The sequence below is a fragment of the Malus domestica genome, chromosome 16, assembly GCF_042453785.1.
Source record: "Malus domestica chromosome 16, GDT2T_hap1".
Classification (NCBI taxonomy): domain Eukaryota; kingdom Viridiplantae; phylum Streptophyta; class Magnoliopsida; order Rosales; family Rosaceae; genus Malus; species Malus domestica.
The window spans coordinates 17,993,373-18,012,696 of record NC_091676.1 but is presented as its reverse complement, the minus strand read 5'-3'; the positions used below and the strand labels follow the sequence as shown (position 1 = coordinate 18,012,696).

At 40.2% G+C, this 19,324-nt stretch overlaps 1 protein-coding gene across 1 annotated transcript; it reads right to left on the bottom strand.

Annotated features, from left to right (window-relative positions):
- Positions 1 to 1,520: 1,520 nt before the first annotated feature.
- On the bottom strand, positions 1,521 to 2,420 carry LOC103404016 (uncharacterized). The gene has a single exon (XM_008342874.2). The coding sequence runs from the start codon at positions 2,418 to 2,420 to the stop codon at positions 1,521 to 1,523; it is 900 nt and encodes a 299-aa protein (XP_008341096.2).
- Between the last annotated feature and the right edge of the window lie 16,904 nt (positions 2,421 to 19,324).

The following is a 19,324-nucleotide window of genomic DNA, read 5'->3' as shown; positions in this document are numbered from 1 at the left end:
TTGAGCATTTTTTTGCTGCTCGTGTTTAGGAATCCGGTGTGCCTCAAGGGTAGTTTGGTCATCTTTTACCCAAAAATTCACGTGTCGCCTTGTGATTATTTTTGGCTCTACAAATGCCCTTACACCTGCTGGGCTACTTGTAGGAAAGGTCAGCAGGTGTAAAGATCTTCTTGCTCTAGGAAACTTAGGACTGCTTCCTATTTTGATGTAGATTACCTCTTTAATATGAAATTAGATCCTTCTAGGAAAGGGAAATAAATTTCCCCAAAGCTTATTTAAGTCCACCTTAAGTGGGTTATTAAATCAACTTTGAAAAATGATTTATTCTACCCTATAAGAGAGAGAGAGCTTAGAGGATATTTGTTCCCCCTCCTCTAGCAATCTTCTTTATTTTGCCCGTGCAAAGGATCGTCTTTCATTGCTTTCTTCGTCTTCTCCGCGCCGCACCGATGTAAGAAAAACTTAATTCTCCTTATCTTCTTCTTGGGAGGTGCTACCACGGGACAACTGTCGAGGTGGTGCGGCACGTCAGCTGGTAGGGGCCAGGAGTTGGCTTGGCATGGGCCAAGGAGGTGATGTGGCAAGGGCCATTGTTAGTGTTGCTCGGCTTGATTAAAGCCAAGGATTGGCTCAGCATGGGCCGAGGAAGTGGCGTGGCTTGGACAACGATTTAGGCTCCCACGTTTGGGCTGCTCGCCAAAAATGAGGAAACTGCTTGAGTTTGATTTCTCAACTGTCGTAGATGGAGCAGTCAAGGATGAAGCTGCCAAGATCAGAGTTGTTGAAGATGAAGTGTTGGATGAGCGAACTGTTAAGTGTAAAAGTAGCTGCTACCCCCTAACCATTTGTTGCTTAGTTGATCTTCAAGCATTTGATCTTTTGAACTATGTGGCCTTCTTGCATTGGAGAGCTTACCCAGATATGTGTCGGGAAATTAGTTTACCCTCTCGCACTGGAGAGCAATTAGTTTAACCTTTCGCACTGGAGAGCAGACCCTTTTGGGTGTCGGGGAATTGGTTTACCCTCTCGCACTGGAGAGCAATTAGTTTATCCTCTCGCACTGGAGAACTTACCCATATGGGTGTCGAGGAATTGGTTTACCCTCTCACACTAGAGAGCAATTAGTTTAACCTTTCGCACTGGAGAGCAGACCTTTTTGGGTGTCGGGGAATTGGTTTACCCTTTCGCACTAGAGAGCAATTAGTTTAACCTCTCGCACTGAACACACTGGAGAGCGGACCATTTTGGGTGTCGGGGAATTGGTTTACGATTGGAGAGCAATTAGTTTATCCTCTCACACTAGAGAGCAGACCTAGAAAGGGTTTTGAGCAGTTGTTGTGGACAGCAGTTGAGCCAGATTTATGAATAACTACTTGAATCTTCATTGAGAGTAAAGAAATAAGTCAACTGTGCTGGAAAGTAGAAACTGCATAACAAACTGGATATTCTTTGGCTTGTGAAGCTTTGTTGGTCGAGCTACTTGAGTCTTCGAACTTATTTGGAAAAAATCCAAACGTGGTTCAGGGGGTGATGGGAACTTCCCCTGCTTGAGTAGGCTGGTTTGTTGACCTATCAAGATATTCGTCGCATTGGCCCTCATTTGTCAGTTTCTCAAGGTATTTCTTCCACTTCAGGCAGCCGTTGGTAGTGTGGCCTGGTCCTTGATGGAATGCACAATATTTTGTATGATCCAGACTAGTAAGATCGCATTTCATGGGTGGCGGCAGTTCGAACCAAGGTTCATTCTTGAGCTTGCGGAGAATTTGGCCGATTGGAACTATGAACTTGGTGAATGTTTCAAGCGCTGAGTCTTCTCTGGTCGGGGAACGTTCCATGTGCTTCTTTTCCAACTCGTTTTTGTTAGAATGCTTGGCCTCGTCCCATAATGCATGCTTTTCTGCCAAAGCATACGAAGATGTTAGGGTCAATTCTTCTCCCATGATCAATTTTCTGAATAAAGGATGTTCGGTGGGAAGCCCATTTCTGAATGCTGCCGTTGTTATGTCTTCGTTACAGCCAACAATCTTGGCCTTCTCCACTTTGAACCTCTTGACATAGTTACGAATTGTCTCCCGAGGGTCTTTTACGATGTTAAAGAGATGGTCGGATGTCCTTTTGATTGAGCGGTTAGACGAATACTCCTTAGTGAAAACAAAGGAAAGTTCGTTAAAACTCAGGATCGACTGCGGCGGTAAAGTGTGAAACCAGTCTTGTGCCTCGCCTTGTAAAGTTGTGGAAAAAATTTTGCACATAAGCGCATCGTTGTTCCTGTAGAGGATCATGGTACTGCGGTAATACTTAAGATGTCGATCCGAATCTTCGTCTCCTTTGTACGGAATGAAGTGAGGCATAGTGAACCCGCGAGGTGGATCAATCCACTCGATCTCATTCATGAATGGTGACATGCTTATGTTGGTCATGTCTCGTCGAAACGCATCGTCAGCAGCTTCGTTTCGTTGGAAATTGTGCAGTTTTTCAGTTAGGAGCCTATCAACTTCTTTTTGAATTTGCCTTTGCTGGGGCAATGGAATTTTCGACTTCCCCCAGTCGTGACCTATGGGTTTGGGCCACTCTTCTCTATGCTCGACCCCTCCATGTCGCAGCTACGGTGTATGTGGCATGTATCTGGCAGACGAACGGGCCGTTTGCAAACTGCCGATTGAACTTAAGTCGGAATGAGTGACTGCTTCTCTCCGTCTGCCGTGCTGCCTACTCTGATGTGAGGTGGAGAATGCTCCTTGCAAGCCTAGTTGTGAATGAACATTTCACCTGGAAGGTTGTCCATGTTGATAATTGGAGTGTGACCTCAATCGTGAACGTATGCTCGTCCGGGGGCTTGATTGGGAATGCACGCTCCTTCGCGTGCTAAGACGAGAGTATACGCTATCCCAAAGACCTAGGCGGGAGCGTAAACTACCGGAACGTTTGGATCGTGGCTGGTTGATAGGCTGCTTGCCGGGACGCTGGTCGAGAGGTTCATCTGCCCTTGTCCTACTTAGGGACACCTCGTCTAGGGCACATTGGTTCTCGGTGCGTTGTAATAGTTGATTCACCAAGGTTGTCTGTTGTGCAAAGGCGCTCGTCAACTCTATGAGTTGTCGAGACAAATGTTGTTCGCCATTTGGATTGGAATAGCTTGGAATGAATGTGCTTCCTTGAGCAATGGAAGTGCAGTAGGCTCTGGGCGCGAGATTTGAATTGGGAAATGTCAAATCCGCGGTGAAATATGGTGAAAATGCCCCCGGCTTGATGGTTGCTCCGGATAGTTGAGATATTCTCGGGCCAACTTGAGCTGCTTGGGAAACCATGAGAGGTAGGGCTGGGGGAACAGGCAGGGCTGCATGAGCAGGCTGGATTATGGGATCTGATAGGGATTTTTACTACTCATGTGCACGGGCTTAAATCTCATATTTTACTTGCAAGAATCACAAGGTTGTTGTAGTATAAACGGATCTTGCAAGGTCGTTCTCCACAGGGATTATTAAATAATTCGAAACTAACCAAATAACAATTAATTATTGTAAAATAGAAATTGAGGGATTTGATTTTATAACCTAATTAAAATAAAAACGAAATTAATAAATTAAAATAAACGATCTGCAATATTAGAACTGGAGAGAAGAAAACAGTTTTGGGAGAGTAAAATTTAGAAAGCACTAGGGTTCCACCATCACCTAGCAATCCTATGAACTTTTACCAATTACTTATGATCTACACATGCCACTTTGAGGGTTAGATTTTCCTAATTCATATTCTACTTGGAACCTCCAACATAGAATGTATATCTAACATGCAACCCATCCGGACGTTCGGATCAAATATGAACATGCAAGACTCATTATGCTTTATGAAAATCCTTCGAAAAACCATGCAATCCTTAAGACGTGATAGTCATCCTAAGAGAAATTACAATTATTAATCACAAGAAGCCAGCGTCAATTTCAGGGAACCTTCCAACCAAAATTGCATCAAATTACTTTTCTAAAGATCCTAATGGTGATCAGGCATTAAGACAATTAGATAGTTTTTATCCCGTTGATTAACAATTCAAAGTAAGCATGCAATCAATCATAAGAAAATAGATAAAAATCACATATTCATGCTAAGGCTCAAGGCTTCGCCCTAGCAAAAGAAATTAGTTCCGCATATTCATAATTGAAATCATAGAAATATCTTCAAGAAAAGGATTGAAAGCATCTTCAAGTAAAAAGTCTCCAAAACCCTAACAATTCTCTCTGTCTCCAAAGTTGCATAAAATAAAGCGTGTTCAGAAAAACTGTAGACGGCCAAGCAATATATCTGCTAAGCCTCCCCCTAAACCCTAGGAAACTAAAATTAATAAAAAAAACCCAATAAATTAGGAAACATAACCCTAAATTAAATGGTAAAATTCGTCTAAAATCTGAACAGCCACGTTTTGGACCCATAAGCTGCTCCAAAACTGACCCAATATAGCTGGATTTAATGTTTGGAATATTCTGAACACTTCTCCAGAAGGCCACGAATCTATCCGAGGTCATCTTGGGCTCCAAAAACGCAATTTAAGCCCAAAAACATCATTTTCCAGCACTGCGCATTACTTCTTTATTTTATTTCCAGAAAATAACCGCTTGGTGGAAAAATCCCAAATTTTGATACGATCAAGCTAAGTGACTCATGAACGTCCTCCAACTGGAATTACTCCAAAATTCCTCCATTTGGTCCTGTTGTGCTCCAGAGGAAGTCGAAAGTCCTATATTGAAAATACAATTCAAAGTATCAAAATTCTTCCAAAATATTAACCAAAATATACTAAGATTAGGGTAAAATATAAAATATAAAATCTACTAATCAGGAGCAGGCTGGGTCGCGAGAGCAGGCAAGGTTGCGGGAACAGGCTGGGTCACGAGAGTAATCTGCTCGGCAAGAGCAGGCTTGGCCGCAGGAGCAAACTGGGCCACGAGAGTGGATTGCTCAGCGAGAATAGGCTGGGCCACGAGAGTGGGCTACTTGGTGCGTGATGCTCGCGAATGCGAGGCTTGGGCTGGATTTGGCAACGCATTGGGCTCGCGTTAGGCATGGAGTGACATGGCTCGGGCCGTGGCTTTGGTGGCGTGGGCCTTGGATAGCACGGCTTGGGCCGTAGTGGTGATTGCCATGGTGGCCACTGCGGTGGTTGCCATAGTGGAGCCTTGTGGTGGTAGTGCCGCTCCCCTTAAGATCACATTTAGTCTCGTGGATCGCCGCAGTCCCATTTCTTGAATATTGGAATTTTCACTTGTGGAATTTTCTAAATTTCTAGCCATTGTATTTCTCTTTTACGTTTTATCAAAGAATCTTGGCAAATAAAAAATTCTAATAATAAGAACGTATGAAAAATACAAGTGGACTAAAAAATAGAGAAAATAGAGAAAAAAACCTTTTTGCGCGAGAGTCTTCTACGAGTGTGAATCTCAGCTCTCAATGAAAGCACTAATTTGTGGATGCAAATTTCTTCCTCCTTGATCTTGGACAAAATTGCACCTACAAAATAAATAACACCTTTGGTTATGGCCACAAGCCTCACGCGCCCACAATGAATGGGGGGGGCTTTGGCCAAAGAACCTCCGATGCCAAAGTTAGAATTTAGAGAGAAATAGTGTTTAGAGAATTTTGGGATTTTTTTAAGAGTCTTGGAATAGCTTTTTGGTGAGAATGGGTGCCTATTTATAGGGTTAGGCTTTGCCCAATTTTCCCAAGGTGTGGCTGGCCACTAGTGGGTTTTGGTGGTTATAGTTTTGGCTTAATTAGCCAATTTATTGGCTAATTAAGTATAAAAGAAATAAATAGGAGGTTACAAAATTGAATAGTTGTGTAAATAGGGTAATAAAATGGAGAAAAGTGTGAAAAGCTAGGGAGAAAGGGGGTGGCCGTTCAATCACTAGTTTTGGGATTGAGTGGGATATATGTTGTGGTTATTTGGATGTTTTAATTGATGTTTAATGGATTAATTGGGTAATTAATCCATTAATTAACCAATTAATAAAATTTTGGAATAAATATTTTGGAGGTTATGGGATTTGATGAGATGAATATTGAATTGTTACCTTTTTGGAGCATTTTTTAGCTGCTCGCGTGCAGGAATCCCGGTGTGTCTCAATGGTAGTTTGATCCTCTTTTACCCAAAAATTCACGTGTCGCCTTGTGATTATTTTTTACTCCACAAATATGACCTTGGAAACTGCGGAAGTTTATTAGGAGTTGACAATAGCTGTTTGCATTTCCGCCAAGAAAAAATAAACAAAATAAAATCCAGATTTAAATGAACGAAATATTATAAACTCCATGATAAATATAAACTATATACAAGTAGTCGCCTATGGCTTTCAATAGTTCTACAAAATGTGAACTTTTTTCGAGTATGATGTAACAATACAATTTCATTTGAAAAGTGGAGTTGCCTTTTTCAATTTGGCGAACCTTTTTACAATTTTTCGACATTAAGGAAAAAATATGACTAAATAGTCCTTAATATACGAGTTGCTACAATTATTCAAAATTATCGATTACCATCTATCCGTGATCCAATAATTCTCACTTACATGCACATGCTTAATTTATAAATATCTCATTGCTTGTTTATCAATGCCTCCTTTCGTCTTCCTTTGTCATAAAATGAATTGCTTGGAGAATTAGATCATAATATCCAATAGAGTGTTATTATCAATAGGGATTGAACTTTATTAATCTCTACTTCTGGGAGTCCAAAACTTGGGACCTATTTACGTAACTTGTGAGACAAAAGAAGATGTATCAACACACGTTCACGATGTTCTTGAAACTGTCTACCCCTAAATATCAGCACAGCTAAAATAAAATGACTTGAATCCCATTTCTATGAATGAATCATCTTTGTGTACACAATTAATTAGTTGAAAAATAATCTCATCCGAACTGATCATGATGATGATGATGCATGTGATCAAGATGCATCTTCCAAGCAGAAATTAGCAATGAATAAAATGCTTAAAGCTTTTGGTAGGCCAGGATAAGTTGTGTGCTCAAAATCAATCTGAAGTAGCATGAAATAGCCTATAAAATTTGAGAATTACATTGGTAATAGCAAACGAATAATATAATGACCGTCATGTAGATACATCTAGATCATTGGTCAAATAGTCCACAATTTGCTGTTGATAAAGCCCACAAATACAGTTTTAAACTTTTGATAAGAAAATGGGAATCCAAGGTCAAATTTGACTTAGATGGCATGAGGACTTCCGTGTGAGCAATCTTTGCGACGACGTACACAATGCACGGTATTGAGGCCTTAATTATGAATTTGTAATAATCATACACATAATTGTAGAACTAAGGATGGTCAAGATAATCATGTCATTATTTGGTCATTAAAACTTCTGGCTCATGATGAGCGTACACTGTTTTTCTGATTGTGCGATATAACTAATAAGAAAAAGTACGAGCTTCTTTGGAACTTTATGCCTAATTACTGCTGCATCGCAGTACTGAAACATATATCTAGCATTTTAAGTTGAATTTTTATGTTTTGGGTTCGGATTCATCGATCCTATGCGTTTGCAAATTTACAGCAAGTCTTGTAGTGATGAAAATGGGATGAAAGTTTTTTCATGCGTAATACGTGTTTGATTAAATGTCTAACGAGCATCAGCAGTGGTGGTGCATCCACACTAAAAGTGAAGTATGGTGGTAAATCGGCAAGAATTCTAAGTTGTGTTTGTGGACATTTTTGCAGCATATCAATTTTGCCATTTTGTGTTTTGAATGGGGAAAGGCATATGTTGATGTTCCTGAATCCTGACATATTCAATACATGAAAGGGTCAGAAAAGTATATACATACAAATGAAGAACATGACCACAAGAGGAGTTTACCTGAAATCAAAGATATTGAAAGAAAAGCAGAATCCATAGACACCAAGGCAAGGCATCCAATGCTCCAAAATCATGTGATAAATGGAAACTCTCAACAATTGTAGGATAGGAAACATGTGCTCTAAATGACCTCATGATGTTAAAACACCATCAAAACAAAAAAGCAAAGACAAACAAACACAATGAAAGATTTTTATCCGTAAAAGCATCAAAAGGTTTCCTGATTTCCAAGCCTATATCCTAAAGGCTAATGCTAGCATTCGAATGAAAAACGTTTTCAAACGAAGTTACTGCTCGGAATTTGACCAAGTAATCTGGCTAGTAAATAGTTGTTTTGAGATTAATTGTGAATTTGAACATAAGTTGATTCTTGACAATAATTGATCTTCTTTTTAATGCGCACGAGTGCGACAGGGAAGGGATGGACTAAAATGCATCATAACACATAGGTTGCGATGCATTGAACAAGCATACTCGCCTTTTAAGGACATGCCCTATAAAGTCATTAATTGATTGATCAACCTTCACTTTTGATCCCCCCAAAATAAAGAGTAAATAATAATTAATTAGAAAATCTTGCTTTGCTAACGCATGCCCCATATAAACCATACCACTAACTCAGAATGATAATACTTGCGTTTAAATAATCATAACTCCATAATTTTCTCCTATAACAGATCTAGATCTTCGCTTTTGAAAGCATGTGATCAAGCAATAATAGTTTTTTATTTTTTAGTTTATTTTTTGTTATAGTTTTACATTTAGATTATGAAAAAGTCCACTCATCTTGTATTTGATTTCAAATGCTTATCAATGAAGGATTATTTTTCCTTATAATAAGTAAATGGTCTAATCTGCAATCTGCAGTCAAACAATATATATAGGATAGTGCTACTAACACACTTATTTTTACCTCTATGTTATTAACTTCTTATTTAAGTGTAATTGTGTAAATCCTAGATTAGATTTTATTCTAGTTATTATTCCCTATTAGGACTTGTATTCCTTGGAGGAGAAATGATTTTTTCATTCCCTTATTACTATAAATAAAGGTACTGCGTATGGGGAATAACACATCCTCTACACAACCCTACAAACATATCTCTCTCTACCGCCGGCCCTCTCTCCCTGTCAATTAAATATAGGTCACAACACATTATCAACACGCTCATACCACTGCGCATAGGAATCTGACGTGGAAGTTTTCTACTTCAAACCCGTTCATTAATATCATCATGCAATCAGGTTCTTTCAAAACAACAATTTTTATCTCGATATTTTTGCAGCCCTGATAGCATAAACATTCACCATAATGCATGACCCAACTTTACGTTTTTCGACTTTTAGATTCTCTATAAATTGTGTATGCATTGTATTCATAATTATTGAATTATGTGAATTTGATATTACCATGAATTGCATCAAATATATGTCCATGCATTAAAATATTTATATGAATATGCATTGAATTAATCTAGAAATTGAAAAGATTATTAAAATATGGATCAGGGTTTTGTTCTAAACCCCTCCACCATGTGAGCCGCAACTGGCAAGCTGCCAAGCCGTCGAGTCATCAACCCTAAGCCTGCAACCTGAGTGGCAGAGCTGAGTCGCGAGACCATAGAACCAGAGCCGAGGGCTCCTGGTTTTGAAACTCAGAAAAACCCGATGCCTTCAATGGCATCTTTATCATCACAGGTGGACCTGCAGGCCAACCTCGACCTTGGGTCACCGTCACAACAACCTAAAACTCATCCATCGACAAAGATTAACCAAAATTCCTTCGAATTTCATCGGATTTTTTTGTTCAAAATTCCGATTTGAATTTCTAGGGTTTTTTAATTGAAAAGTTGAGATTGCAAAATCTCCGTTCGTAATCATGGTAAAAAAAACACCCAAAAATGGTACCACCAAGTTTTCCTGTCCAAGATTTGGCCACTTGCAGTGGCAGCGTAATCATGGTAAAAAAAACACCCAAAAATGGTACCACCAAGTCTTCCTGTCCAAGATTTGGCCACTTGCAGTGGCAGCGCCAGTCATCTTCTCTGGTGAAACCCCTAGCTCTGCTAGGACTTCTTGGTCCAAGCTCGATACCAGTTTTTGGGCCTGGCATCGACTCGGGCTGAAAGAAAAAGAAAAGGTTTTTTTTTTTCTTTTGGGCTCACTACTGCAAGCCCAAACCATCATCTCAGCCCACTCATAACACCAGCCCAATTGGGCCTCGGTGTCCCCGCTACAGTGGAACCCAGCCCACACAGCTGTTGTGGATTTCCTACGCTGTGACACACAGCATCCCAGCCTCACTGGTGCATCAATGCTCTCTACCGCACACAATCAACACCCTTGTTGGGCTTATTTTAAGCTCGGTGTTCCTTGGTAGCCAACTTGCTGCCTTGGGCTTGAAGCCTTTTGACCTGATCAACCTATTCCAGCCCAAATTTGGGCCTGGATCTCAAGGTATTAATTTGCTCAGCCCACTCGTGGGCTTTTTAGACAATTTGGGTTTTATAATTTTTCACCCATTCTAATTTTGGCCCAAAGTCCAAATAATTAATTCAATTCTTATAATTCTAAGACCTGAAGTTCTATTTGCATATTTTCTTGTTGCATATTTATGTATATGTTTATGTTTATCTGCGATAACATATGAACATGAAGTTTATAATTAGTTCGAAACCTGAAGTTTCTAGAAACATGCCTTGTTTGAAAACCTGAAGTTTTCTTTAAAACATCACCCATGAAAACTCGAAGTTTTTTTCATGAAAATTTAAACCAATACATGTCTATTGGAACCTGAATGTTCTACTCATATGTGAATGGATTGAATATTTCTTCATTACACTAACCACAGCTTGTCCATTTATTTTGTGATATGAACATGTCGAATTTGAAAAAACTCGACTTCACCACTTTAGAGGTCTCTGGAAGAAACTACCTCTAGTGGGTCAAAGATGTGAAGCTCCACCACGCGGCAAAGAATTTACGTCCCGTCATTGAAGATGAGATGGACAACCCAGTTGGCAAAGTTGAGAAAGCCACTATAATGATCTTCATCCGAAGACACATTCATGATGCACTACAAACCAAGTATCTTGTTGCGGAATATCCACGAGCACTTTGGTTTACTTTGGTTGTTCAATTTGTTCACCAAAAGGAAATCTTCTTACCTGAAGCAAGACATGACTGGCAGCATTTGCGCTTCTAAAACGCCAACATAGGCGTGGTAGGGGCTGCTAGAAGCCACCCCATTAAAGTCAACAGAGCCAAGGCCCATCTAAAGGACGAAACCGATATCAAAAGTGCCCTAACCTCGCTCCCAATGCCCCAAACTTCAAGAATAAATGCAAAGCACTTGAAACCATGGATGCAGACATGTGTTACTACTGTGGTTCAAAGGATCACTGGTCTCGTGTTTTGTCGTGCTCCCTAGAAGTATGAATAAACTTTATGCAAGTGGATGAACCAGAGAGTACCAAGATAAAGGTTTCTAACTTTCAAGATGTTGTTACCCTTATGGAAGATTAGAATCTTAGACATTAACTATTTTCAGTTGCATTTAGAAATAATGGGGCTGAATTCCACAATGTGGCAGAACCCGTCCTTTGTTTTTTGGTTTAATTTTGAACACTTTTCCTTTATGTTTGGATTATTTGTTGGTGATTTGTTTTTGGATATTAAGTTTTTAATTAATTACTACCCTTGAATACTTAAATTATTTTGAATGGATATTTGTTTTAAGAACTTTTATGCATGTGACCGATTCAAATTAATTTTATTCTAGGTATGACTAGTGGAAAAGTTAGTTGTCTGGCAGATAGTGCAACCACGCACACCATCTTCCATGAACGTATCTATTTCACTAACTTCATGCCTAAGAATACACCTCTGACAACCCTCTCAGGCCCATCCAACCTGATCGAAGGATACGGTAAGGCATGTATAATGTTGTCCAATGGTACAATATTGACTGTTGATGAGGCACTATATTCTCCATGTTCTGGAGGAATGTTATTGAGTTTCAAGGACATTAGAGACAATAATTACCACGCTAAAACCTATTTAGAAAATGGAGTTGAATTTATGTGCATAACTTCTTACGAATATGACCAGAAGCGTATTCTAAAGAAGATGGAGAGTATCCCGAGTGATCTATATACTATGACCATAAGCCCTATAGAAAGCCACTATGTGGCTGGCTCTACCTCAGGGACCGCGTATAAGATGACACTTTGGCATGATCGTTTGGAACACCCTGGACGAACAGCGATGCGCCATATTCTTAAATCATCACATAGGCATCCACTAACCCAAAGTTTAGGTTCGATTCAAGGAATCGCATGTCAAACCTGCTATATAGGAAAGCTTATTATTACGCCTTGTTATGACAATATTCGTTCAAATCCTCCTATTTTTCTACAAAGGATTTAGGGGGACATTTGTGGACTGATTTACCCTTCCTGCGAACCATTTAGATATTTTATGGTTTTGGTTGATGCCTCCACACATTGGTCACACGTGTGCTTATTGTCCACAGGGAACACTGCATTCTTCAAACTATTGGCTCAGGTTATCAAGCTCAATCTATTCAATTGGATAATGCTGGAAAATTCACATCTAAAACTTTTGATGACTATTGCATGTCGATTAGGGTTGAAGTTGAACATCTAGTACCCCATGTTCACACCAATAACGGCCTGGCAGAGGCATTCATTAAGTGCTTACAAATGATTGCTCGATCATTGGTCATACGTACCAAGCTCCTGATCAGTTCTTAGGGTCATGCAATATTGCACGCAACCATATTAGTTCGCCTGAGGCTTGTTGCAACCCAACCATATAACGCCCTTTAGTTGGTTACTAGATACAAACCCGATATATCGCATCTGCACGTTTTTGGTTGCGTGATCTATATGCCTATTTCACCGTCTTTACGTACAAAAATGGGGCCTCAACAAAGGATGGGAATCTTTGTCGAATAGGACTCTCCTTTGATCATTCATTACTTAGAACCTTTGATAATCGATCTGTTTATCGCTCATTTCATGGATTGTCACTTCTATGAAATAGTATTTCCATCGTTAGAAGGAAATAAGAACGTCAACATTCCTGAAGAACAACGCGCGTTATTGTGGACGACTCCCACTTTGTTTCATTTAGATCCCCGCACTACTCAGTCTGAAACTGAAGTGCATAGCATATTAGATCTCCAGAGCGTAGCTCAGAGCATGCCAGATGCTTTCACCAATCTAGCGTGAGTGACAAGATCACATATTCCAGCTCCGAATGTGCCTACAAAGATGGATATACCAAATGTATGATGAACTTCCCTCCTAGAGGCCTAGGACGCCACTTTGACCAATCCACGTACATTAGCGGCTATTCAATCATCTACCACTAAACAAAAGTGTGGCATACCACTTGGTTCAACGGATTCACACCCCCGGAAGAGGAAACTCACGACATAGGCCCCTGAATAGCCTACCATGAATACAACCGTCGCCTACTCATTCTATCCAACTCATGAGAAAATTCTAGATTACGGAAGCATCCTTGAAGAGACGAATCGACTTCCCGAGAATCGTGAGAGTTTGGTCCATTAAGCTAGCTTAGATGATGTTTGTTGTAGAAATGAAATGATCATCGATGATGCATTAGCATATGCAATAGCTATTGGCTACTGAGATCATGTTAAGCGATGACATTAAACTCTGTTCTGTTGATGAATGTCGCGACGTAAAACTAATTGGTTAAACTGGAAACAAGCAATCCAATTCAAACTCGATTTGCTTACGAAACGTAAAGTGTTTGGACCTGTAACTCTTACTCCTCCACATGTGAAGCCCGTTGGCTACAAGTGGATTTTCAATTAGAAGCATAATGAGAAGATAGAAATTGTGCGTTACAAAGCTCGTCTTGTTACGCAAGGCTTCTCACAACTCCCCGAGGTTGACTATTGTTGATGCACAAAATCAGTGAAGACTTTAGTACAACAGAAAGTGTGAAGTTTGTGACCTTCGCTAGATTGCTCCGGTCACTAGTGTGGATAAGTATGTAAATGGATAGAGACAGGGAAGCAAACACAATATGTACGTGGTTCACCCAAATTGGCTACGTCCACTGAATAGAGGAGTTCTCATTAATTGTGAAGAGTTTACACAAGTACATAGGTTCAAGCTCTCCTTTAGTGAGTACTAGTGAATGATTTAGTACAAATGACATTAGGAAATATTGTGGGAGAATGATCTCCTTTTATAGAAGAGTTTCTAGCTTTGTTCAGACATTGACACATGTCGTGTTGTGATTGGCTTCTGATATTGACACGTGTCGCGCTATGATTGGCTTCTGATGTCGACACATGTCGCACTGTGATTGGCCTCCTGGTTGGAGGAAAACTCTTCTGGGTCCTTGACGGTATAACGTTAACTAGTGCTCAGTAGTTTCGGGATTGGTCAAGTATGGTACAAACAATGCTCCCCTAAGTTCCCAAGTGAAGGAAACTCCTCGATTGGGGACTTGCAAGATCCAAGCCGCTAAGTAATCATGAAACTTCGAAGTACTGAAGTGTGGTATCGTTTTCACTTGCCTTATTTGTCTCATAGGTAGATGTGACATCTTCTCTTAAAGTATTTTTCCTCAATCCAAGAGCGGTATCCTTAACCGGTGGAGATGCACAAGGTAATGTATCATTTTCACTTGAAGCTTACTTGTAGTTTTAGGCTTGGTTAAGCACAGTACAAACCATGTAGTAGGAGTCCCCCAAGTTGCCAAGCTAGGAGATCCGCCGAAAGAGGTGACATACAAGGTAAGCAATCAGACCTCCCAACAATCAGTCCCAGATCAGAAGTTTGATTTCATGTTCTGGCTGATTGTTCACATTATCCCTATTTTGCAAGCAGCAGGAAGGATAAAGAGAAGAAAAAGGAGAATAGATGATATGAGATACTTTTTCTTTTGAAGAAGTAACTCTCCACGGGCTTATTCTTGAACTAGGCTGGAGGGTTTTCTGGTTTCCTCCAAAGTATAAGGTCGACTCAAGAATTTGAGGGTCAAAACAAGTTCATCAAATCAAGAGTGCATTCGACCTTGATGATATAGGATACTTTTGTTGTTGACAAAGTAATAGATAAATCGACATGTGTTCTATTGCACTTATCTCCACATGCTTCCTTGTATCCTTCTCACTTGCCATATATGTTCCTCAAGCAGATGTAGTATCTTTTCTGGAAGCATAAGATGTTGAAGATGAGTACTCGAGAACAATGCCAGGTAAGTAATCAGGCAAGGAGTTCCAGGTAGTCAGTTCTTGACTAGAAGCTTAATTCTAAGTGCTGACTGATTGCTCTCTTTCTCCTTGTCTTACAAGTAAGAACAATGCCAAAGGAAAAGACAGGGAAAAAGCATGATATGGGATACTCTTGCTTTTAACCTTGATGATATGAGATACTCTGGCTCTGGTGTGGCTTGTTTATAGAGGTATTATCGGGGGGAAAATAAGCTGAGTATTTCGAGAGACTCTGCTGAGAATGCCCTCTCGGATGTGAAGAAAAGTTGAGCATTTTTTTTTATTTGCAGGTTTGCTTGGTTGTGGACGATGAAGGTCGACATATATAGGAATTGTCCCAACAGCGAGTAGTAACGTTGTTCCTTTACCCTTCTCGGTCATAGCAATGTAGTATAAGCTGCAAGATTCACGTGTTTTAACTTTGTTAGAGAACTTTGAAAAAGTGGTCTGTGGTATCTGGAAAGCTGATGTTGCGTGTGAAGATTGCAGATAAGCTTTATCTAAGGAAATCTGGCTCTCGAAGTTCAAAGAGCGGTGCCTCTTTGATTTTCGAACAAGCAATCCTGTTAGGGACCTGGCTTTCGAGATTCGGAGAACGGTGCCTCTTTGATTTTTTAGAAAGCAATCATGTTGGGAGTCTGGCTCTCGAGATTCGGAGAGCGGTGTCTCTTCGATTTTTGAGAAATCAATCTTGTTGGAAGTCTGGCTCTCGAGATTTGGAGAGCGATGCCTCTTCGATTTTTGAGAAAGCAATCATGTTGTGAGTCTGGCTCTCGAGAGTCGAATAGCGGTGCCTCTTCAATTTTTGAGAAAGCAATCCTGGTGGGAGTTTGGCTCTCGAGATTCGGGAAGCGGTGCCTCTTCGATTTTTGAGCAAGTAATCCTGGTGGCAGTGCTTTCTCGAATGTGAGCAAAGGTTGGGCATTTTTGCCAGTCTGCCTTGCAACAGAGAACGGAGGTTGACACACACAGGGACTTTCCAGTTATCAAGCAGTGGTGCTGTTCCTTTACCCTTGTGGGAAATGGTAGGGTAGCTGGACCTTCAAAATTTATGTGTCTAAACTTTGTTAGAGATCTTTGGAAAAGTTATCTGTGGTACCCGAGGAGCTGATGTTGCGTGTGGGGATTGTCGACATATTTTATTCAGGAAAATCTGCTTAACAAAATCCGGAGAATGGTGCCTCTTCAATTTTTGAACCAACGGCCCTGTTGCCCTTTCTTTTATAGGGGTACCAATTGTGTGCAAGAAGTACGTTCAGAGAGTTATAGCTTACAAGAATTTTCCCCTTATTTTTGTACTTCAGAGATTTATTGCACCTCATTTCTCCTTCATCATTTCTGAGAATATTTGGCCTATCCGACCGTCGTTTTGACTTGAACTTTGGTGAAAAGGCAGCCTGCCTTCTCAAGACAACATATAGCGCCCATCCTTCTTATCCCCTACTGGTCCTCTTACCGTTAGGGACTCTATGATGAAGAATGATATGATCGTTGCGGTGATGGCCAGGAACCTTGTCACCCCCAAAGATAACAAACTACTTTCCAAACGGTCTGATGAGTTGGCTGTTAAGGATTCTCTGGCTCTCAGTGTGCAGGTTCTGTGTCTAATATGGCCCAACGCCTATTTGCTCAAACCCGCCAAGTTGAATCATTGGCGGCTGAAGTGATAAGTCTCAAACAGGATCTCAAAAGGCTCAAGCATGAGAATAAACAGTTGCACAGGCTCGCACATGACTATGCTACAAACATGAAGAGGAAGCTCGATCAGCTGCAGGAATCTGATGGTCAGATTTTACTTGATCATCAGAGGTTTGTGGGTTTGTTCCAAAGGCATTTATTTCCTTCATCTTCTAGGGCTGTACCGCGTAATAAAGCTCCAAATGATCAACATTTGGTGCCTCCTCCTTCTAGGGTTCTGCCTAGTACTGAGGCTCCGAATAATCACCCTCTGGTGCCTCCTCTTTCTGGGCTCTGCCGGCTGCTGAGACTTCTCCTGAGCAACCTTTGTGAAGGCTCCCTCTTGTTTGTTTATTTTGATTCATGTATATGTATATATTTGTAACTTATCGGAGATATCAATAAACAAGCTTTGCTTCATTTCAACGTATTGTGTTAAATACACCAAGGCCTTCTTCACTAAGTTCTTTGAATTTTTTTTCTTTTGTTGAAGCTTGTATGTTGAAGCTTTGAGAGTGAAGCATGTATGTTGAGGTAGTGCTCCCTTAATTTCCCGAGTGAGGAAAACTTCTTAGTTGGAAACTTGAAAAATCCAAGTCACTGAGTGGTCGTGAGACTTCCGGGTATCAAGGTGCAATAGCATATGGTAGGAGTCCCCCAAGTCTCCGGTTTAGAGAGTTAACGAATGAGGCATTTCCTTTCTAAGTGGTAGCCCAAAACTCCTTCTTCATATATATTTGTTATGAAAGTTGTTAGGCCCAAAGAAGAGGAAGCCTAGGCAATTTTCTTTTGAATTGTTTTTTTCAAATTTTTTTTTTTTTTTTTAATTTTCGAATTTCCGAATTTTTGAATTTTTGAATTTCTAAAGAAAAAAAAAATATATATATATATATATATTTTAAGCTTTGTAGGTGAAGCTTTGGTGTTGAAGCTTTGCAGGTGAAGCTTTGCAGGTGAAGCTTTGTTGGGTACCATGAATTGATTTTGCTTCACACTATCTTGATCAAGATAGTGTGAAGCTTTTGTGTTGAAGCTTTGTAGGTGAAGCTTTTGTGGGTGAAGCTTTTGTGTTGAAGCTTTGTGGGTGAAGCTTTTATGGTGGGTGTAGCTTTTGTTGGTGAAGCTTTTGTAGGTGAAGCTTTTATTGTGAAGCTTGTTTGGGTGAAGCTTTTGTAGGTGAAGCTTTTGTGGTGGGTGAAGCTTTTGTTGGTGAAGCTTTTATGGGTGAAGCTTTTGTAGGTGAAGCTATTGTGGGTGAAGCTTTTGTGGGTGAAACTTTTGTGTTGAAGCTTTTGTAGGTGAAGCTTTGGAGTTGAAGCTTTGTAGGTAAAGCTTTGGAGTTGAAGCTTTTGTTGGGTACCATGAATTGATTTTGCTTCACACTATCTTGATCAATGATAAGAGAATATTTATGCGACTGAGTTAGCTTGTTCTCATGCATTTATGTTGTTATTTCTTAGTTAATTATGTACTTTAAGCTGTTTTCGTGTGTTTGTAGGTCCATAGGCCTTATAAAGCAATAAGATGCATTTTGGTGCATTTTGGAGCAGTTTTGACTTGGAATGAATAGCACATGCATGGAGCAAGATGGATGGACGAAATTGAAGTCTAAAGAGGCTAGGAATGTGTTAAAGAGAAAGAAGAATTAATGTAAAAAGGACAAAGAGCTCAACCACAAAGGGGTGTCACTCCACCATTCACCTTTCCATCATTGCCGTGCACCACCATTGCACTCCCTTTGGATTCCTATGCCGTGCATCATCATCCATGTTCCCTCCATTGACTCATTTGTTGCATCATTCCACTTCCTTTCCTTTGTCTACCATGTGCACAATATCCTTTCACCTCCTTGCACTCATAGATTCACCACTTACTCACCTTTCCACCCATGCCATGCATAATCATCCTTGTTCCCTCTATCCTTTCAGATTTCATGCATCATTACATTGAATCATTGCACTCAATTGCTACACCATTCCTTGTTCCCTCCATCATTTCATATTTCATGCATCATTACATTGAATCATTGCACTCAATTGCTACACCATTCCTTGTTCCCTCCATCATTTCAGATTTCATGCATCATTGCACTCAATTGCTACACCACTCCATGTTCCCCTCCCTTGCCATGCACTTCCTCTATAAAAGGAAGTGTGTGTAACATAAATTTAGTTCATACTTGGTTAGATCATTCACTCCCATTTCAACACAACCTTCATCCAAACACATCCATTCATATTCACATCCATTCCTCCATACAAACAAACCTTCAAACACTCACCAACACCTTGTGCCGTAGCAAAGGAAGGGAAGGAAAGTGCTTGGACGTGCTTGCTGTCCAACTTGGATCATTGGAGTGTTTAGGTGTTTTCTTTCTTTTGTTTCTAATGTTTAAATTCATTTCCTTTCGTTTTGTTGTAAATATGAGTGGCTAAACCCCTCTTGGCTAGGGGTGATTTCAAAGCCATGATTATGTGTGCAATATAATTTGGTA

Bases quoted from the DNA above. Each gene is read 5' to 3' on its own strand.
- LOC103404016 (XM_008342874.2), bottom strand. From the start codon at position 2,420: ATGACCAACATAAGCATGTCACCATTCATGAATGAGATCGAGTGGATT.